Here is an 18,085-nt window from a genome sequence, read left to right as displayed (position 1 = left end):
GGAAATGATGGGAAAAGTTTCAGCCATAATGCCAAAAAAGTTACACGTACTTGTTACCTGATATTCTGCACTCTCTTAGGTCAGTGGTTCTCAGAATGTGAGGCGCCCACTTAATGGAGTCAGTTTTCACCCCATGTTTTATGCCTGTAGTGGCTCTAAGGTGAATGAAGACATTGCTGATGCTATTGTGCTTTCATTTCATTAAAGTTCCTATCAGTCTAAAACCCAACTCAGATAGCATGTCAGACTGTAGCTCCGATCTGAATACGCAGTTAGAAGCCCAGGAATATCTGGAAAATGACACTTTTTGTAATTTCACCTCTGATTTAAAATCCACTGTGGTGGTGGTGCTGGTGTGCAGATGTCCAGCTTAATACTGTCACTGTCCAAAATCATACAGATCAAACTGTAACTCCACCTTTTAAACTGTAGTCAGAATATAAAGTGTAATAGTCAATTAAACTAAGCTGCGTTTTGCCACAGTTGTCATAAGAAACAGCACTTTGTCTACACTGCACACAAACAACTAAAGAACTTGGCACAGGTGAAAGTAATTCACTATCTTCTACTCACAAATTTCAAAATTCGGACTTAATTTAAACCTGTAAATGGGAGCTTCGTCTGTGCTCTCTTAAATGGAATCCAGCTGTCAGTGAATCAGCACTGAGATAAGAGATTACAGCCTCAACACACCGACAGGACGCGCATTCATTCCGCTACAATAACGCACAATTAAGTTTACATCATGTATTTAAAAAATATATATCAAAAACACCACAAAACTAGCCTCTGTCGGACATTATTTTAAAACTATGTAATTTAACATTTACAAACAGTAAAAAGTATTGTCAAATAGACAGTGATAATTGTACAGCCATTTGGAGGAGGGAAAAAAAAAATCACCTGGATCTCTCCGCTGGAACATTTACATTTGAATTCACACATTTAACAACCTAAAATAAAACAGTTTGTCCTTAAGAAACTAACACTTATACTGTGTGAGTATCTGGGTATATATTATGGAATGCAAAGCAGTATTTGCCATGATAAATACACGACAGATGTGTCTGTCCTGATCAGATGCTTTGCTACACAATGTTCCACAAAGTGACATAATCTCATAAAATGTACAATACAAACCTCAATAGTCGTACCTAAACGTGATGTTTTTACTAGTAACCTGCACCTAAAATCATTAAAATTTGTGACACTTATAATCTTATATATTAGATTTCATAATAAGTTCTCAAAAAAAAATACTGTAATACTACAGCTAATCTCTTTACCTACACTAAGCTGCAGCAACACGTGCTTAGAACAGTCCCGCAAAAACTGTCAAAATATTGTGAAAATGTGCATCCCCCCCCCCCCCCCCCCCCCCATTTTGGCTGCATTCAAAAACAGTCTGACATAAATGGTTTCCTGTAGTGTGGGACTAAAACGTTTCTGCTCTGACGCGCTCCGCTGTCATTCGGCGCCACCTGCTACATTTAAATGCATGCAAATATTTTCACACAAACGTCAGCTACATTCAGAAAATACGAGGGTATTCACAACAGTAATCTCTTAACAGCAGGGACAAAACAACGTGAAATGTCATGCTTGAATTGTGTTGCTATGTGAAATGTCTTTTTAAGTGCTGTGATATGATTGAAAAGTTCCTTTTTTTTTTTTCTCAAAATGAAATCGCAGGCCAATAATGCATGATTTCAAACTGCAGCAGCGCATCAGCTCTGCCATCACGATGCTTTTGAAGAAAGAAAGATTCAGGTGTGTCTGTTTTATGTTTGCCTGCTTAATTCCACCTTAAATCCCAACTTGTCCTTTGAGTGGACAAGAATGGTTAAAACAGGGGTGAGAATGTGGGACTAGTGTGGAAGGCAGTCCCACTCCCACTGCCTTTAATTCATACTTAAGGCCGGATATTGGACACAGCAGTAAAAACTATCTTGGATTTGAGTGTCTTGCCACATATCCTGTATACCCAGTGGGATTTTGTATTGTGAAATCTCTCTCTGATGCATTATTTTTCCCTTCTGTTAATCCAGACCCTTCTGAACCTCTGTGATTAGTGTAGTCAGAAATAAAAACTACTGAACTCCTGCAGAACAATATGTGGATTCAGAACCAGAAGCGGGCCGATGAAGTTCCTCTCTCAGAAACGATTTGTGCTTGTTGTGATGAAGTCAGCTAGTTAGTGATGTTGTAACGAGTTAGTTTGGCTGCAGCGTTCAGACCACAACCGTTAAGAATATATATGTAAATGAAAAATATGTGAATTTATTGTGGACTTCTATGAGGTTATTGCTCTAATGAGAATAGTGATATAACAGCAATCTGAAGAGGAAAAAAAAAATCAGGCAGAAACAGGAAAGATTTGTAGTTTTTTCCGCTCTGAGGGCCGCTAACATCAAACTCAAAATAAATTTCGGTTGGTGCTGGACTGGATCAGCCAGAGGGAGGCTGTGCTGTGATTGGTTGTTTGCCCTTTCGTGGCGAGTGTGAGCGTCTCATTGAGATTAGATGGTTTTTGAACAGATCTCCTCAGAGCCAAAACTCCAGTTCAATGCCAGTTTGTCTGCATTTCCACTTTGACAAATTCTACTTATACCCATCTATATTTCAGAGAGAAGGATTAATTTTTTACTTTTCTACATTTGCTTGACAGATTTAGTCATGAGTTTCTTTTCAGGTTAAATATTGACATGAAAAATGTAGTAAGAGCTTATGAGACACAGTTTAACACTTTGCTAAAGATTATGTTTTTGTTTTGTTTTTTTAAAGTAGAGCTGAACCGTGAGTAACTTAAATTGTTCTCACGATCATATCTGAGATAAGAGGCATGCACAAACAATGCACAAAACCACTTCGTACTGAATAATAAATTCTTTGAAAATAATGTCACCATTTCTAGTCGATGGTGGATTTTGGTATGAGGTTAGCACCAGCAGAGTCTCTAACAGTCAATCTGAAGTTTTGGTTGCTTCTTGATTGGAGTAACTTGATTCTTTGCTTCTTTGTTTTTTTTTTAACTGTTGGATGCAAGCAATTCTGTAATTATTATTACAGTTATATAACCCTAGAACAGGGCCCCTGAATCTTGTACTTATTGACCCGTTATAAAAGTTGCAGGTTTGAATTCTGTTTTTTATACACTGCTTAAAAAAAAAAAGAGCGAGAGACTGAACATGTGAAACACAGAGTCGGTTAGGAAACATAATCCATTGTGAACCTGTTTCACCTGCTTTGGTGGAAAGTAAAGTGACACCAGGTATGCTGGAGAGGCAACAACAAGACAAACTCCACAGAACCGTTTTTGCAGGTTGTAGCCACAGACCGCTGTGCCCTCCTTAATCCCTCCTGACTGTTTTTTTTCCTCTGGGTTTGCTTTTTTGCTAGTGCCGCTGTTAGTAGCAGTAGCATGAGATGGTACCTGCAGCCCATTCAGGTTGCACAGGTAGTGCAGCTCCTCCAGGAGGCCAGTTTTGGTGTTTTCTGGCAAATGCCAATCAAACTGCGTAGTGTTGGGCTGTGAGCACAAGTCCCACTAAAGGAAACCAGGACCTCATGGCACCATCACGCAAGAGTAACCTGTTGGAGGTCATCTGGGTTGATGAGTTTTGTAAGACCCTGTCAAAGTCTCCTCAGATAACAGAGCTGGACTCCTACTAATACTGACTCGTTTGCAACTGAAGGAATCGGGCCAAAATTGTCTCGTCTTTCATTTAAGCAACACCTCAAAGAAATGCATAGTTGTAGCCTAATTACAGTCAGACCCTTTCTACCTTAGATGATCAAGCAGTAATTAAGTATCTTGTATTCAGCATTAGATTTTACTAGTGGAGCATTTTTTGAGTTTTAATGACCAATCAGAGCTCTTTTCCTGTTACACACAGTTTTACTGGAGTGAAGGTATTGCATTTAGCCTGCATTTGACCTTATCAGATTTATTTATTTTTTTTTATTATTACCATTTGATCTTAGAATATGTAATGCCGATAGACTTTTCCATGTTTGTGATTGGTCATATGCTGCAAACACAGCCCCCTCTCATGTGAACACACTCATAGCTAATTTGAAAAACCTTGGGGTGACTTTTTTTGGATGTTAAGCTGAGTGAAACCAGATAAGACAGCATCCTATTTAAGCTGAACTTGCTTCACAGTGGAGGCCCTAGCTTTTTATTTATTTATTTTTTTGGTACCCCTTATCAACGAACCAATTTGGAAAAAATATTGAAAAAGCAAATTAGCAAAGTTGCTCATTGCTCAGGACCTCATCCATCACCTGACAGCCAATCACCATCTAGCACCGACCATAAAGCTTTTGTATTATCACGTTAGCAGGAAAGGGTACAAGAACAGCAGCTGTATATTAAATAAATAAAATAAAAAAATCTGCTCAGTTACGTGGATAATTATCATCAAAATATTGGCCACTAAATAACCACAACACTGCAAAAACAGCCCTCAAATAATTTTTTTAAGTCACAGAATTTGCATGTTTTTTTTTTAATATCAATAAAGGTCCAATAGATCTAATCTGCTGCCGCCATCTTTCATTTTCTGCTAAATTACCCAATTTTAAATTTGAAACACTCTGCTATACGAGAAGGACACACACACACAAAAAAAATCTTTTTGTGTAGTTGCATGTGTACAGTATCAATCTAACGAGTCCCAAAGCAGTGCAGGGAAATCATTCAGAGGAGCACAACAACGCTGTCACGTTTCTTTTTTTGGCTTCAGGAAAGAGGAGGTGTGGTAGAAAAGTAGGAACTCAGCATGGGGGCTGAGCTCGGGTTGACCTTTGACCTTAAGGCCTCACATCTGCCCAAAGAGGATGGAGCAGAGCAGGAAGATGGCATAGAGAAACATGAGACCCAGACCCAGCCGGCGGTCCAGTCTCCAGCGGTTCAGATGAACACTCAGCACCTGCAGAGCACGCAGACAAACTGATCAGGGAAGGAATCACCTGCAGTACTTTTTTTTTTTTTATTCTCAACGTAGCATTTTAATCCTAAATCTTATATTGATGGTTAATATATTTTAACAGCTTTCTACTCATTTACATTTCAACCCCAAGGGGGCAGTGCAACATGTTGCAAGTTTTGCTCTCCACCAGATCCTGAGAGAAACATCTGGTTCATTAGCTGCAAGCTGCTCCACATGTTTGGCAACTTTGTTAGTGCGGCAATGCACCGAGTTTCCTGTAGCCTAACAAACCCTGATTGAGTTTGCAGCAATGTTGCAAACCAAAACAAGTGAAGACAGAATAACACTTAACTGCCCAACCTTTGATATTCAGCATTTACTTACTGTCAGGAACACAGACGCCAGCAGCAGAATGACAGAATATACAAGTCCTTTATTATTTATGGATATCTGTGGAAGGAAGAACATCACAGTTTTATGAGCATCAGACGTGAGAACCTGAAAAACTCTGATAAATCACACACAGACACCGACATTAGTAACCCTGGAAAATGAGACAGGCCAAGGTTGAATAGCAGTTACATAAAGATGAGTGTAAGCATACCGATGATCCGTGGTCCACCACAAGTGTACGCAAAGCCCAGGGGAAACCCAAACCCAGCAGGATGTCAAAGATATTGCTACCTACAGAGTTAGACACTGCCATATCCCCCATGCCTGAGTAAAGATAGGAAAAGTGATGGAGAAATTCTCAAGTACTTGCACAACAAAGAGAGAACAGACATTAAAAAAAGAAAAATGATGCTGGACACATTTACCTTGTCGAGCTACAATCAGACTTGCCATGCAGTCAGGCACACTCGTCCCTGCTGCCAGGAAGGTTATGCCCATGATGTAATCTGGGATGTCTAGTGTGAAGCTGATGATGGTGACCTGATAGAAACAAATAGCACACATCAGGATAAAGTAGCTGTAAAGAGTTGTATGAGTGATTTTACACAGTTTTTATAGGGAGAACAGTCAATCCTGTTCTTATCACAGCTCATCACTGTTTAAAAATAGCCCTGTTGTGCATACTGTAAAGATAGTGTAGCTCACTGGCCAATAAAACCTTCAAACTCGCTTTGTTTTGTTTTTTTAAATACACATACCAACATGTGTATTACTTCTAGCCTGGACTATTGTAATTCATTATTATCAGGCTGTCCTAGAAGCTCCCTGAAAAGCCTTCAGCTGATCCAAAATGCTGCAGCTAGAGTCCTGACAGGGACTAGAAAGAGAGAGCAGATTTCTCCTTCTTGTCCTGTCTCTCTCTCACCTCAGCCCCTCCCTGAGCCTGGTTCTGCTGGAGGTTTCTTCCTGTTAAAAGGGAGTTTTTCCTTCCCACTGTCGCCAAGTGCTGCACATAGGGGGTTGTTTTGACTGTTAAGGTTTTCTCTGTAATTATTGTAGAGTCTTTACCTTACAATATAAAGTGCTTTGAGGTGACTGTTGTGATTTGGTGCTGTATAAATAAAGTGAATTGACCTGAAGATGTACATCACATCGGCATTCAGTAGGTGTCGAAGAATACATGGAATAATGTAGATAGAAGACCAACTCTTACCATCCACACCATGAGGTAGGAGAAGACAGCGATCCATAAAGTGGAGGCTACAAATGTGACCATGAACCAGCGGTGCCAGCGTGGCAGAATGCAGTTAGGCACAGTGCAGTAGAGCAAGAGGCCCAGAGGCCATGTGATCACCCACTTTACCCGCGCACACCAGCCATCTGCGATGAGACATCATTTTCACTGTATCAGCTATTAAGGGCTTAATATGATACAAAAGTAATAACATTAAATCTAAGGCATCAATAAACTGACAAATACTAGCTGTAGATATTGAAGGCTAAGTGTTCAGAGGCCAGTGTATGCATTGCAGAAGCTCAGTCTGCAGACTGCTCTAAACCCTAGGATTCTGACAGTTTCACTACTCTTTGATCTTAATGATATCCTTAATATGACTGTAAGGCACACAGCTCTCTGCCCAACCTGCCTGGTGTTTGTGAGGAGCAGCCAATGAGGAGAAAATTTATTTAAAGATAGGGTGGCCTTAAACAGACAGGAGTTAAGTGGATAAACTGAGGGGCTGCGCCAAGATAAATAAGGATCATTTTTAACCTTGAATAATGCAAAGCTACTCTAGTAGAGTGCAAGTCTAAAAGTATGGAGTCAGAAATGAGCATAATAGCATAATTCTCACCTGGAATGCGCACTGGACTGAAAATCCCATCTTCATCTTCCTCTTCCTCCTCTTGCTGACACGCCTCAGCCCCTGGCTTGTCCCCTGACTCTGCGTCAACTATCCCAGGTCTCCCGCCTCCATTCTCCAGACTGCAGGAGGCTGTCCTCTTCAGACTGTTGCTGGTGGAGCCCCCTCTTGACCCGGGTCCGGTCTCAACCTCCCGCTGATTCTTTGAAATACGGACCAGCCTCTGTCTCTGTGGTCAAGAGTGATAATTTTTTGCTTTAGAGTTTTTTTCTTGTGCGTGAGTGAGTCACAATATGAGAGCATTAAATACCTCACTAATGAGCATGCGTCCTGCCATGGAGAGCCTGGTGCGGGGTGAGAAGTGGGGGGTGATCATAATACGCAGGCCAGCCTCTGAGAAGGACAGCTTGTGGGGGTTGAGGATGAGAAGCTCATCTACCATGATGACTGGAGAAGCCTCCTGACCATGGGCTTGGCCTGTGAATGAGATGTTAGCAATTAAACAAACAACAAAAAAAAAAACACTTGATTGACACTCAACATATAAATCAGGTTTAAAAAAACAAAAAAACAAAACAAAATGTGATATTGACCAACCTTTGTTCAGAAGCACCATAGACGTGTTGCAAGCCGAGGCATCTTCTCCCATCTTGCTGTCTCGGCGTTCTTCTGATCGGAGGCAGCATGGCCCAGCGCTCCTCAACCGATGCGTCACAAACATAAAAAGCTGCGAGTTGAACCTGCAAGAGAACAAAGTACCATCTTTTACCGTGTACAGCAAGTGTCCTTACAACTCACACGTGAAGGTTTGGTGACCAATGAGGAGGTTTTGTCTTTGGAAAACTTACTTCATGATAATAATGTAGATTCCATACATCGTCATTAGAAGTAAGGACTCCCACCTGCACAGTGAGCAAAACATTTTTGTTAGTCTGCTACACAAATCTTCTATAATCACAGTGTAAACGCAGAGATGTGAATGTGAGCATAGAAATGATGAATACTGATCAGCTGATAATATGTGCATTCATGGCTAAAAGTCAGTTCATAACGCCCCACACTGTGTTTTTCTGGTGGGTCACTGTATTTCAAACCTGACCGTTTCAAGAAATATGAGTAACGCATCTCAAAAATTCAGATTGGGAAAATGACAGAGAACATCATCACAAATACTGGATATAATATTTATGGAAACTTGATTTGGGTAAATGGTGTTATACCTGTGGAATATCAATTTGGATGAAAATGTAAACGAATATGAGCCGTCCCTGCAGGCAAAACTGCTGCCAGAGATGACAGTGAGGGACTGCAAGTGTTCTTATGTTCAGTGACAGAAATGTGGGACAGATTTACCCTATTTTTTCCTTTGTTTTAATATTTTTAACTACAATTTACCTGAATTTTGGGAAAATAAACATTTACTCAGAGGACTGTAGATTCATTACTTTATTCGTTCTGATCATCTGTACAAGATGAAAGTCAGCCTTGTCTTCTGAACCTCCTAATTAAGAAAAGCACCAAAAATATGGCTTTAAAAGTCCATTTGTCATGCAGATTTTACTTACAGACTGTCAGCTGGTTTTGGTGACCTATAGTTTGTGGTTGAATAGTCAGTTTTGCTTAGAGAGGTTCCTGACTCAGGGTTGTGTCACAGTAGCATCTGCCTGGGGGCCATGAGCTGGTCTCTAAATATTTAGAAGGGGCGCTTCAGTGCCTCCTTCAGCAGAGGATACACTGGACCATCATTTATGAAATGCGATGCAGAGTGATGTACTATCCGACTGTTAGTGAAAACAAATGTTCAGCTGATCATGTAACTGTTATTAGTGCATTTTCCACTTCAGGCCATAACCTGATGATACGTCCCGATGCATGCTCAGTAATCGGGTAAGAAACCCCCGAATGTTGGCTCAGTTCATCCAGATGTAACGTTTTCAGTGGGAGAAACGTTTTTATTGCTGATCCAAGTGATTCCTTTGGTGACCACTGACTGCAGGTTCCGCTACTTGGACAAGCGATGAAACGTTTCTCTTACTGAAAATGTTACATCTGGATGAACTGAGTCAACTTTCTGGAAACTGCTGATAATTTTTTATCCTTCAATAGTTTGTTAATGCACACACAAACTATGAACGTTACACTACTGTATTAAAATCTGCTTTTTATGAAGATGCTGCCATGAAACTGAAGCACATTGTAACTTTTTAAAAAATGCATTGAAAATTAATTAAGTTCAAGAAAATATGAGCAGAGAGGATGAATAACTCATTTCAATTTAAGAAGCACTGCATTTCACTTTTTAATTATAAATATTATAAGTCCCTTTTTTAAAAAAAATGCCAACCTTGGTAAAAAAACAAACAAACTGTGCTGTCTGGGTTTATGCAGCCTGCATCCACTCACATTAACCTGCCATCAGGTTCTCTAAGCACTGCAGTTCTCTTTTCCTAAGTCCTTATTAATTCTCCACATCTTTCCTTGACCCCATGACCTTTTCCCATTGAGGTCAAAGAGAAGTGAAAAGGGGTTTGTGAATAAATTAAGGAACGGCTGATAACAGTGAGAAGGATAAAGTGAAGACACGGTGTGGAAATATTTGTCTCTTTTCGTAATTAAAAGCTGTGGATTAAGTTCAGTGTGCTCCAGTCTGTTCTCAACTACTGTCTGAGCATTGGGATGCTTTGTGGATACAGCTGCTAGTGAAAAAGCACAAACACAACAGTGGTGAGGTGAAATACAGCAAGATTATCTTGGTTTAGGACTCATTAAACAGTCTGCTATATATCGCACAGTGTACATTAGATCCTTGGTATAAATCTACCTTTTCATTAAAACCCCAACACGTACAACAATGGAGAGCCCTTTTACTCTAAAGGTTTTGGGATGAGAAGCTAAGAAGGCTTCCAGAGCACCAAATAAAACTGCTGTAAAGGAAGAGTTACACAAAATAAATCAATCTAACAACCACTCTCAAATCAATCTTGCAAATAAACTGGAAATCACTGAAATTGGTGCCACCGATGGCATAAACCTCCACAAGAAATCAATCCAAATTAATTTGCTAATGTGTTCCTCATCGCATCTCCTCCCCCTGACTGGAAATATTTGTTCAGATGTTAGTATTTCTCCAGAATAAATCAGAAACTTATTTACCAATTTACCAAGGTCCACAATCACTGCTGGGATGCTGTCATCACTGTAATGAAAATCATTTGAGGAAGATGTTGTGACGCCATTCAGAGTATGACAGCAATGTGCCCTAAAGTCAGTTTTAATGACGTTTTCACTGTCATTAGTAAACCAAAAATGAGAAAGCAGGAATATCAGCTTCTGTTCCTGCAACCGCACTGTTCGACCCATTTAATCTGATTCCTGACAGACTTTTTAAACACTGCGAGTCTCAAAGGTCAAACCGAGCTCATTTATACCAGCAGTGAAAACAGTGTAAAATATTGGCTTGCACACAAAGCCAGGGAGTTGAGCAATTTCTAAAGCAACCTTTGAAAATGAAAATGCAGTGTGGACTCACCACACCACTCTGGCATCATAGATGACCTAAGAAAAGAAAAAAAAAAGATTGTTTAAATGCAATGAGGACGACACCGAGCACGGGAGAAACACTGTATGTTGTTTAAATGCACATCTCACCATGATGAGAGTCAGCACTGACAGGATGTAGTAGGAGGAATCTCTAAAGAGAGACCACCATGTCAGAACCACTGTCTGTGGAGAAGAGAAGAGAGCAGTGTTACAGTATTAAATCATTCAACAACATAAGCATCTCATTATTCAGAGCTGTACATGTGTAAAAACAGGTTTAGGGAACCTTTTAATCAGAAATTCTTTTTGCAAACAGATTAAATGGAAGTTCTTGAAGCCAGCTTGCCGTGTTGCTGCATCCTGAGACGACCACATTAAGGCTAAGCCCTCTGTTTGACATCATAATGATCAAAGAGTAGAAAAAACTGAGTGCTTCGAGCAGTCTGAAACCTGACATAACTTGCACATTAAACTAATTTAAAGCTTTATTAATATATAACAAGAGCACTGTAACAATATCTATGTATGAGAGAAAATACAGAAAAGCACAACAGCTTCCCTTTAAACAAAAGTTATGGCACGTGTGACAAACATCTGGCTGTAAGCTGACACTAAGTGTCAAAAGCTCGATCTACCTGGCCCGCAAAGATTCCACTCAAGCCGATTATGACTAGGATGTTGAAGACAGCTGAGCCCACGATTGTGCCGACTCCAACGTCCCCTTTAGTGATGAAGACACCTGAAAAGTGCAGAATATTTGACTGAATTCAGATAAAATCTCTACTGTCTGTCATTGTGTTTTTTCCTCTCTTTCACTGCATTCTCTATAACAAACATTAGACTTTACTGAATCTGAATCACAATCAAATGAGCCTTTATGACCAGTTACCTGTCTGCAGGTCATGTTTGATATTCATTTAGGTGTTATTTCTCTTTGAAAATCAACAAGCTAAAGTATGATATACTTTAAAAAAAACATCTTGCTGCTTTAAACTGGACTCTGCTGACATCTCCTGGATATGTCTGGCAGCTACGGAGATCGGTACATTTGTAATGATGAGGACACTCAGAGAGCAAATCCTCTGCCAAGACTCCTGCTTTATTTTGAAACTTGAGAGATTCTTTCACCCATGCTCCACTTTAATGAAAATCTTGGCAGTTTTTGCTGACAAACTAACATCACTGATCACGTACTTTGACCTCGCTGAGAAAACTTTTCTCACTTAAGATGATGACAAAAGGTCAAAGCAAATGTTGACATGCTCTCTCTGAACTGAAAGAGCTGTTACTTGGTTAAAACTGGCTGAGCTACTAACCAATGAGAGAGGTGAAAAGCTCTGGAGCTGAGCTTCCTGCAGCCATAAATGTGGCCCCGGCTACATCTTCACTGAGCTGCAGGTTCTGGAAGATTAAAAAAAAAAAAAAAAAGGGGGGGACACACACCAGAATACAGTTCGAAAAGTCCAATAATAATATTTTAAAATAATAAATTTATATCTGAAAGCCAGCTGGGGCTGGTTTTCCTCACCTCAGATATTTTCTCAAGGGAAGGAACAAAGTAGTCATCACAGACAATTGCCAGAGCGTAGAACATGTAGATGGCCTGGAAGAGAGGAACACATTCACACCTTGCCTTTATATAATATAAACCAGTTATACAGGTCGTCCTGTTTGTTCTGTAATGATGTCAGATGACTCAAGGTTATAAATGGCGAGAAAGAAAAATATGCAGATTTGAGGTGACATTGCAAGAAATACTCACACAGAGTGCGTGGAGACACACAGCCCCATTCTTCCTCTGCTCTTTGGTGAAGATGTCCTCAGGAAATTCATGGATGGCTGCAAGGTACACGCATGTTATTAAATATTTTGCAAACTAAAAATTGAAAATACCATTTTTTGATTCCTCTGGAAAAAACTGCAAGAAAATGAAAAACAGAATAAAAAAAAATCCAAGTGACTCTGGTCATTTATTTATTATTTTTTTGCACATTTTTTAATGAATTTGTCATTTTTATACCATCATCCTGTGCCACCAATTCCAGGTAAGATCTCTAACAGACGTGCAACAAACCGCAACATCACACAGACGCAGTGTTCGTTTTGCAGTGACAAATGACACAGGAAGTGAGGTGGAAGTGAAACTGGCAGCTGCTTCCTGTCCTCCCTCGAGTTTAAAGGGAGAAAAAAGAAAAAACTGTTAATGACAGCTTAGCTGCCTTCTGTTCCCTCGATGCTGCGAAAGAAAGCCTTGAGTGTGTGGTACAGCTCCAATTTACAACTCTGAGCTGAGCTGGATGAATTTAAACTACTGGGGAGCGTGGAGCTATAAATAGCCTCTCTGCTCTGTGAGACAACAGTGGGTCGACAAGCACACAATAAGCACAGCGTAACCGTCATGATACACGCTGCACCTCGGCTGCATGGAAACTGAACAACAGATTGCATGGATTAAAAGAGGGTCCCCTGTGATCAGGGATGTGAGATTTGATCTTTGACTCTGCTGCGGCAGAGATCGAGAAGAGGAGGCCATATGGTCCCGAGGAGGGGACAGAAATGTTCAGTTTGAGAATACAAATGTTTGTGCATATTTGTGCTTTTTTTTTTTTTTTTTGCTGTTGTGCCACAAACTGCTTCTTGTGCATCAATTTTAAGAGCTGCGATGAGTTTGAGGGCTGACTGAGGTAAAAGCTCTTTGTGTTCCAGCTGTTACTGCAGGGCAGGACTCGTCCAATAAATTGCCAAGGCTTAGCACGTAAACTTTCTGTCATCTAATCTCACGAATGAAAAAGGCTAGATTTGAAGTGGTGCTGCGTGCGCCTTCTCAAGCGGCCTGTCAAGCTGATCAGCTGTTGGACGTGTGTACTGTAATTCTTCTGCCTTCTTTACTCTGGAAGACTCCTAAGACATAAACTCTCAGGTTAGGATGGAAATGTAGGGGCTTCGGCATGTAGCTCAGATGGACACTTTGAGGGGTTGCTCTAGTGAAGGTAGTTACTATGGTGACACTCTCCCTGGGGGCAGGTCTTTTTTTTTTTTTTTTTTGATGGGTGGCAGTAGGAAGCCAAAGGCAAGGCAACAGTGAGAAAGGGGGAGGTGAATATGTGTTTCCCATGGTTGGGGTTTATGAAAAATGGAAAAAAGAAAAAAAAAAAAAAAGAAGTGACAGCAGCTCTGGACCATAATGTCTAAAAATATTTATTTTTCCTTACGAACCCTCAGGAGAGGTCTGAGAGAGCGAGGGAGGGGGAAGAACAGCACACAGATACACAGAGACACAAACAGTCTACTGGCTTCCTCAAGGTTGCTGAATGTGCTTTTGCCAAGAATCTTACACTGTGGTCTCACAGTGCAAGGCCACAAACGGAAACACCAGAGGCTTGAAGATGATCGCACATCTGCAACTTCCCCAATCAAAGATTTAAGCCAGATGTGCCATCAGAGCAATAAAGTCACAAGTTTACTAATCACTCGGGAACATGTGGACAGCAGTGCTGCTGCGTGGTTACTCATTTTTATCATTTTTCTCTGGTGGCCCGGTGTTTTTTTATTGCCAGAATCACAAGAAGCCCCCACAGCTCATTCACCTCTGATCCAGTTCTGTCTGTCACAGTGTTCACAGCAGCTCACTTATCTTTGATGCACTCCTCCACAAGAAGTACTCCTAAAGAGGAGACTCACTTCAGATCTGTTCAGTTAGCTGTGTGCTTGCCTCTAATGGGACAGACTGTCAGAAATATGAGAATGCATTGTACTGCTGACAGGGAGGAGTTCTTTACAGCCTGAACTAGGGTATAACCAAGCAGCTTTTGTAATACTTTTTTTGTGTAACTAAAGGAAAAATTACAGCAGAGTAGAGTATGAAATTAACGAATTACTTTTCCAGGACAGAAATGTGAACACTGGAGAAAGGTAGGTTTCATTTTGTTGACAGATTCAAAGGGTTTTTAAAGGCGGGTTTTGAATATGTCTTGAAATACTGTCAACAATCATTCTTTTAGGGATAAAATGTTCTATAAATAAGCCTCTGAGTGATATATAAACAAATCCTTTGGTAAAAGCCTTTGGAATACAGACCTGATTAAAACTGGAAAGTTTGGTGGATGTACATACAGTAGGTGTTGCTGAAGTAAAAGAGTATAACTAGGTACACTAGAGGAGCAACAATGAGACAACCCCCAAAACAGGAATGGGTTTACAGGTGGAGACCACTGACATTTTTCCCTCTTCATCTTTTCTGATTGTTTTTTCACTAGTTTGCATTTGGCTAGGGTCTGTGTCACTATTGGTAGCATGAGGCAATACCTGGACCCTACAGAGGTTGCACAGGTAGTTTAACTCCTCCAGGATGGCACATCAATATGTGTCATTGCTGGAAGGTTTGCTGTGTCTCCCAGCACAGTCTCAAGAACATGGAGGAGATTCCAGGAGACAGGCAGGTATTCTAGGAGAGCTGGACAGGGCCATAAAAGGTCCTTAACCCATCAGCAGGACCCATTTGGTTATGGGCTGGAAAGGCATATACATGGAGGGACGCACAGACCTCTACAGGCTAGGCAACGGCGCCCTGACTGCCATTAGGTATCAGGATGAAATCCTTGGACCCACTGACCCACTGCACCAGACACTGGTGCAGTGGGTCCTGGATTCTTCCTGGTGCACAACAATGCCCAGCCTCATGTGGCAAGAGTATGCAGGCAGTTCCTGGAGGATGAAGGAATTGATACCATTGACTGGTCCCAACAGTTGCCCTACCTAAATCCAATAGAATGCCTCTTATGTTTCGGTTCATCTGACCCCACCTGGTTGCACCTCTGACTGTCCAGGAGCTCAGTGATGTCCTGGTCCAGATCTGCCAGGAGATCTCCCAGGACAGCATCTGTCATCTCATTAGGAAGAAGCCCCAACATAGGCATGCATACAACCATGTGGGGGCCATACAAACTACTGAGGACGACTTTGAGTTGCTGCAATCAAATGAACGACTAGGTCTGCTGCATCATCTTTTCACTTTGATTGTCGGGGTGTCTTTGAATTCAGCCGTCTGTAAGTTGATCATTTTCATTTCCATCAAACCATGTGGCAACTTTTTGTTCCTAACGCATTTCCCAGTTCATATCGGTATCGATATCCAGCATGATTTTCTTCCCACTGAGATCTTGGTTGGTTTCAAAATATTCTGTTAATTTCTTTTAAGCAGTGTTTTACTGGAAAGACAGACATTATATTACCGTAAACATCCCCAATTTAGTGCTCCCATTAATGAATCATTTTTTGAGTTTGGCTGTTTAAATATGCAAGTGAGGGATCTCAGTAAGTATGCACTAATTTGCATCAAAAGCCCAATAGATAAACTAAAAGCCTAAATGTGTATTTTGGGCATTTTCTTCACTAGTCTGAAAGAAGACAAGTCAGGGAAGCGACATAATAATTATACGGTGATCTGGTTTCAAGTGAGAGTGGATCCACAATTCAATCACAAAACCAAACTTTTTTCAAAGATCTGTTGCACTTGGAAAAGAAATATCAGAATTTGAGTATCATTTGGGTTTGAGTATCATTTGTACTTTAGCAACAAACTGTTAGAACCCAACAACTGCTCACATCACCGTACATAATTAAACACTATAAAATGCCTCTCTACTTTTAACTGCACACATTCAAATTATATGCTGTGGGAGGACAATTCAGATGCCAGAATGAAAATACAACTGGCCTCAATTTTTCATATTAAAAAGACACAAATGAGCTACGTATGTTGACACAACTTGGATTAAAGTTTAACAATAACTCGTTTTCCCACTTTTATATACACCACATATGAGCCACAGCATTAAAAATACTGTCAACAACATTAAACCTTGAGTTTGGGCATTTATCTTTGACTACTCATCAAAACACCCCTATGGCATTCCCTGCTTTCCTAGCAGGACAATGTGCCCCATCACACTACAAACTACTCAAGCAAGGCTCAAGGAATGGGACAGCAGCAGCAGAGCTGGACAGTTTTTGTAGGGATGGCCAGGCTGAGATCTTTACTTGCTCTGGGGTGGCACAGAAATGTCTTTTCCCACCTAGAATATCACCATCAGTCAAACTGTCCATCATGCAAGTCCATGCATGACCATATTAAGTTCTTCACCCTATCCTGCAACCCAGAACCCAAAGGATTAAGTGTCAGATCCCATAGTACACCCCCCCCCCCCCCCCCCCCCCCCCAAAAAAAAAGGTTCCCTGAGTTATTCTGGCTGAACAATATAAGACAGGTGGTTTTAATCTTGTGGCTGACAGGTGAACACTGTGAGTGTGTGGCGTGGATTTACTCATCACTCTTAAAGACGCTTTGTTGAACTTTGTCAGAGTGAGATGGGTAAAGAAGGAAAACTGTGATAATTTATAGCAGAAAATAAGTATAAAGAAAAAGTACACAGCGCATCAATTTTAAAGATTAACTCTGAAGCATAATAAAAACCAGGAAGCATAGTTTAACATGTGTCAAGAGACAGGTGGAAGTTGACCCTAATGTGTCTGCTTTCATCCTCAGCACACTGAATTGCTACAGCATAAAACTTTATTAGCTTTTAGTTGAGTCCACTACAACATTTATAGCCATTATAAAATAATATTTCCCATTTCCAGCTGAATGGAGGAATCAGGCAGTTACCTCTTTATTGTGGTGTATTTTTTATAGCAGGACATCAGATGACAATCTTAGTCCATTTTTAAATCTGTAGTTTAAGGGGACACACTGTTTCTTGAATATGTATTTTATCTTACTTCAGATCAAAAAAAAGCCCATGCTGCAGATTAAATCTTAAAGCATAAGAAAGCAAATTCTGCACAAGGCTTTAGAAGTCAAACCTCTGCTGAGTCAAAGCAGTGTTGATGTGAGGAGCTGAGCTCTCTCTGAGTCACTCTGCTGCAGGCTTCAGTGGAGCCGATGGATGGACAGTGGGCGGTATAGGATAATGTTATCGATCTGAAAGTCGGCAGGGTGTCCTGGAGTCCAGCTACGGTATTGACTAGCACATCGAGCACATCGAGTAAAGACTTATCATGCACCAACCAGACTAGCACTGGTGTACTGGTGTATCATCTCACACACACACACACACACACACACACACACACACACACACACACACACACACACACACACACACACACACACACACACACACACACACCTCTGCAATACAGCTGCATTTTTCATGAGGAATCAAAAAATAAATATTTTATCCAGGTGTGTAATGTAAATTCAATTATGCATTTGTTCTTTGATTCCCTTTCCTTTGAGGCAGACTGAATGCAAAGCTGATGAAACAGCAACAGGGCTTCAAGCTGCACCAACCACCT

At 40.7% G+C, this 18,085-nt stretch overlaps 1 protein-coding gene across 1 annotated transcript in view; it reads right to left on the bottom strand.

Moving 5' to 3' along the window:
• Window positions 1-1,380: 1,380 nt before the first annotated feature.
• Window positions 1,381-18,085, bottom strand: part of LOC115791537 (sodium/potassium/calcium exchanger 3) — a 28,715-nt gene continuing 12,010 nt past the window's right edge. The window contains exons 3-17 of the mRNA XM_030745627.1: window positions 12,492-12,568; window positions 12,258-12,332; window positions 12,046-12,130; window positions 11,365-11,468; window positions 10,838-10,912; window positions 10,719-10,744; window positions 8,038-8,091; window positions 7,787-7,929; window positions 7,500-7,666; window positions 7,181-7,418; window positions 6,541-6,707; window positions 5,753-5,867; window positions 5,539-5,651; window positions 5,319-5,384; window positions 1,381-4,934 (exon numbers count right to left, since the gene is read on the bottom strand). Coding sequence (XP_030601487.1) covers window positions 4,824-4,934; window positions 5,319-5,384; window positions 5,539-5,651; window positions 5,753-5,867; window positions 6,541-6,707; window positions 7,181-7,418; window positions 7,500-7,666; window positions 7,787-7,929; window positions 8,038-8,091; window positions 10,719-10,744; window positions 10,838-10,912; window positions 11,365-11,468; window positions 12,046-12,130; window positions 12,258-12,332; window positions 12,492-12,568 — 1,616 coding nt within the window. The 3' untranslated portion in view covers window positions 1,381-4,823. The remainder of the gene's footprint in view (window positions 4,935-5,318; window positions 5,385-5,538; window positions 5,652-5,752; window positions 5,868-6,540; window positions 6,708-7,180; window positions 7,419-7,499; window positions 7,667-7,786; window positions 7,930-8,037; window positions 8,092-10,718; window positions 10,745-10,837; window positions 10,913-11,364; window positions 11,469-12,045; window positions 12,131-12,257; window positions 12,333-12,491; window positions 12,569-18,085) is intronic.

This window comes from Archocentrus centrarchus, chromosome 14, assembly GCF_007364275.1.
Source record: "Archocentrus centrarchus isolate MPI-CPG fArcCen1 chromosome 14, fArcCen1, whole genome shotgun sequence".
Lineage (NCBI taxonomy): Eukaryota > Metazoa > Chordata > Actinopteri > Cichliformes > Cichlidae > Archocentrus > Archocentrus centrarchus.
The sequence above is the reverse complement of the archived record's forward strand: the minus strand, read 5'-3'. Positions and strand labels throughout refer to the sequence as shown.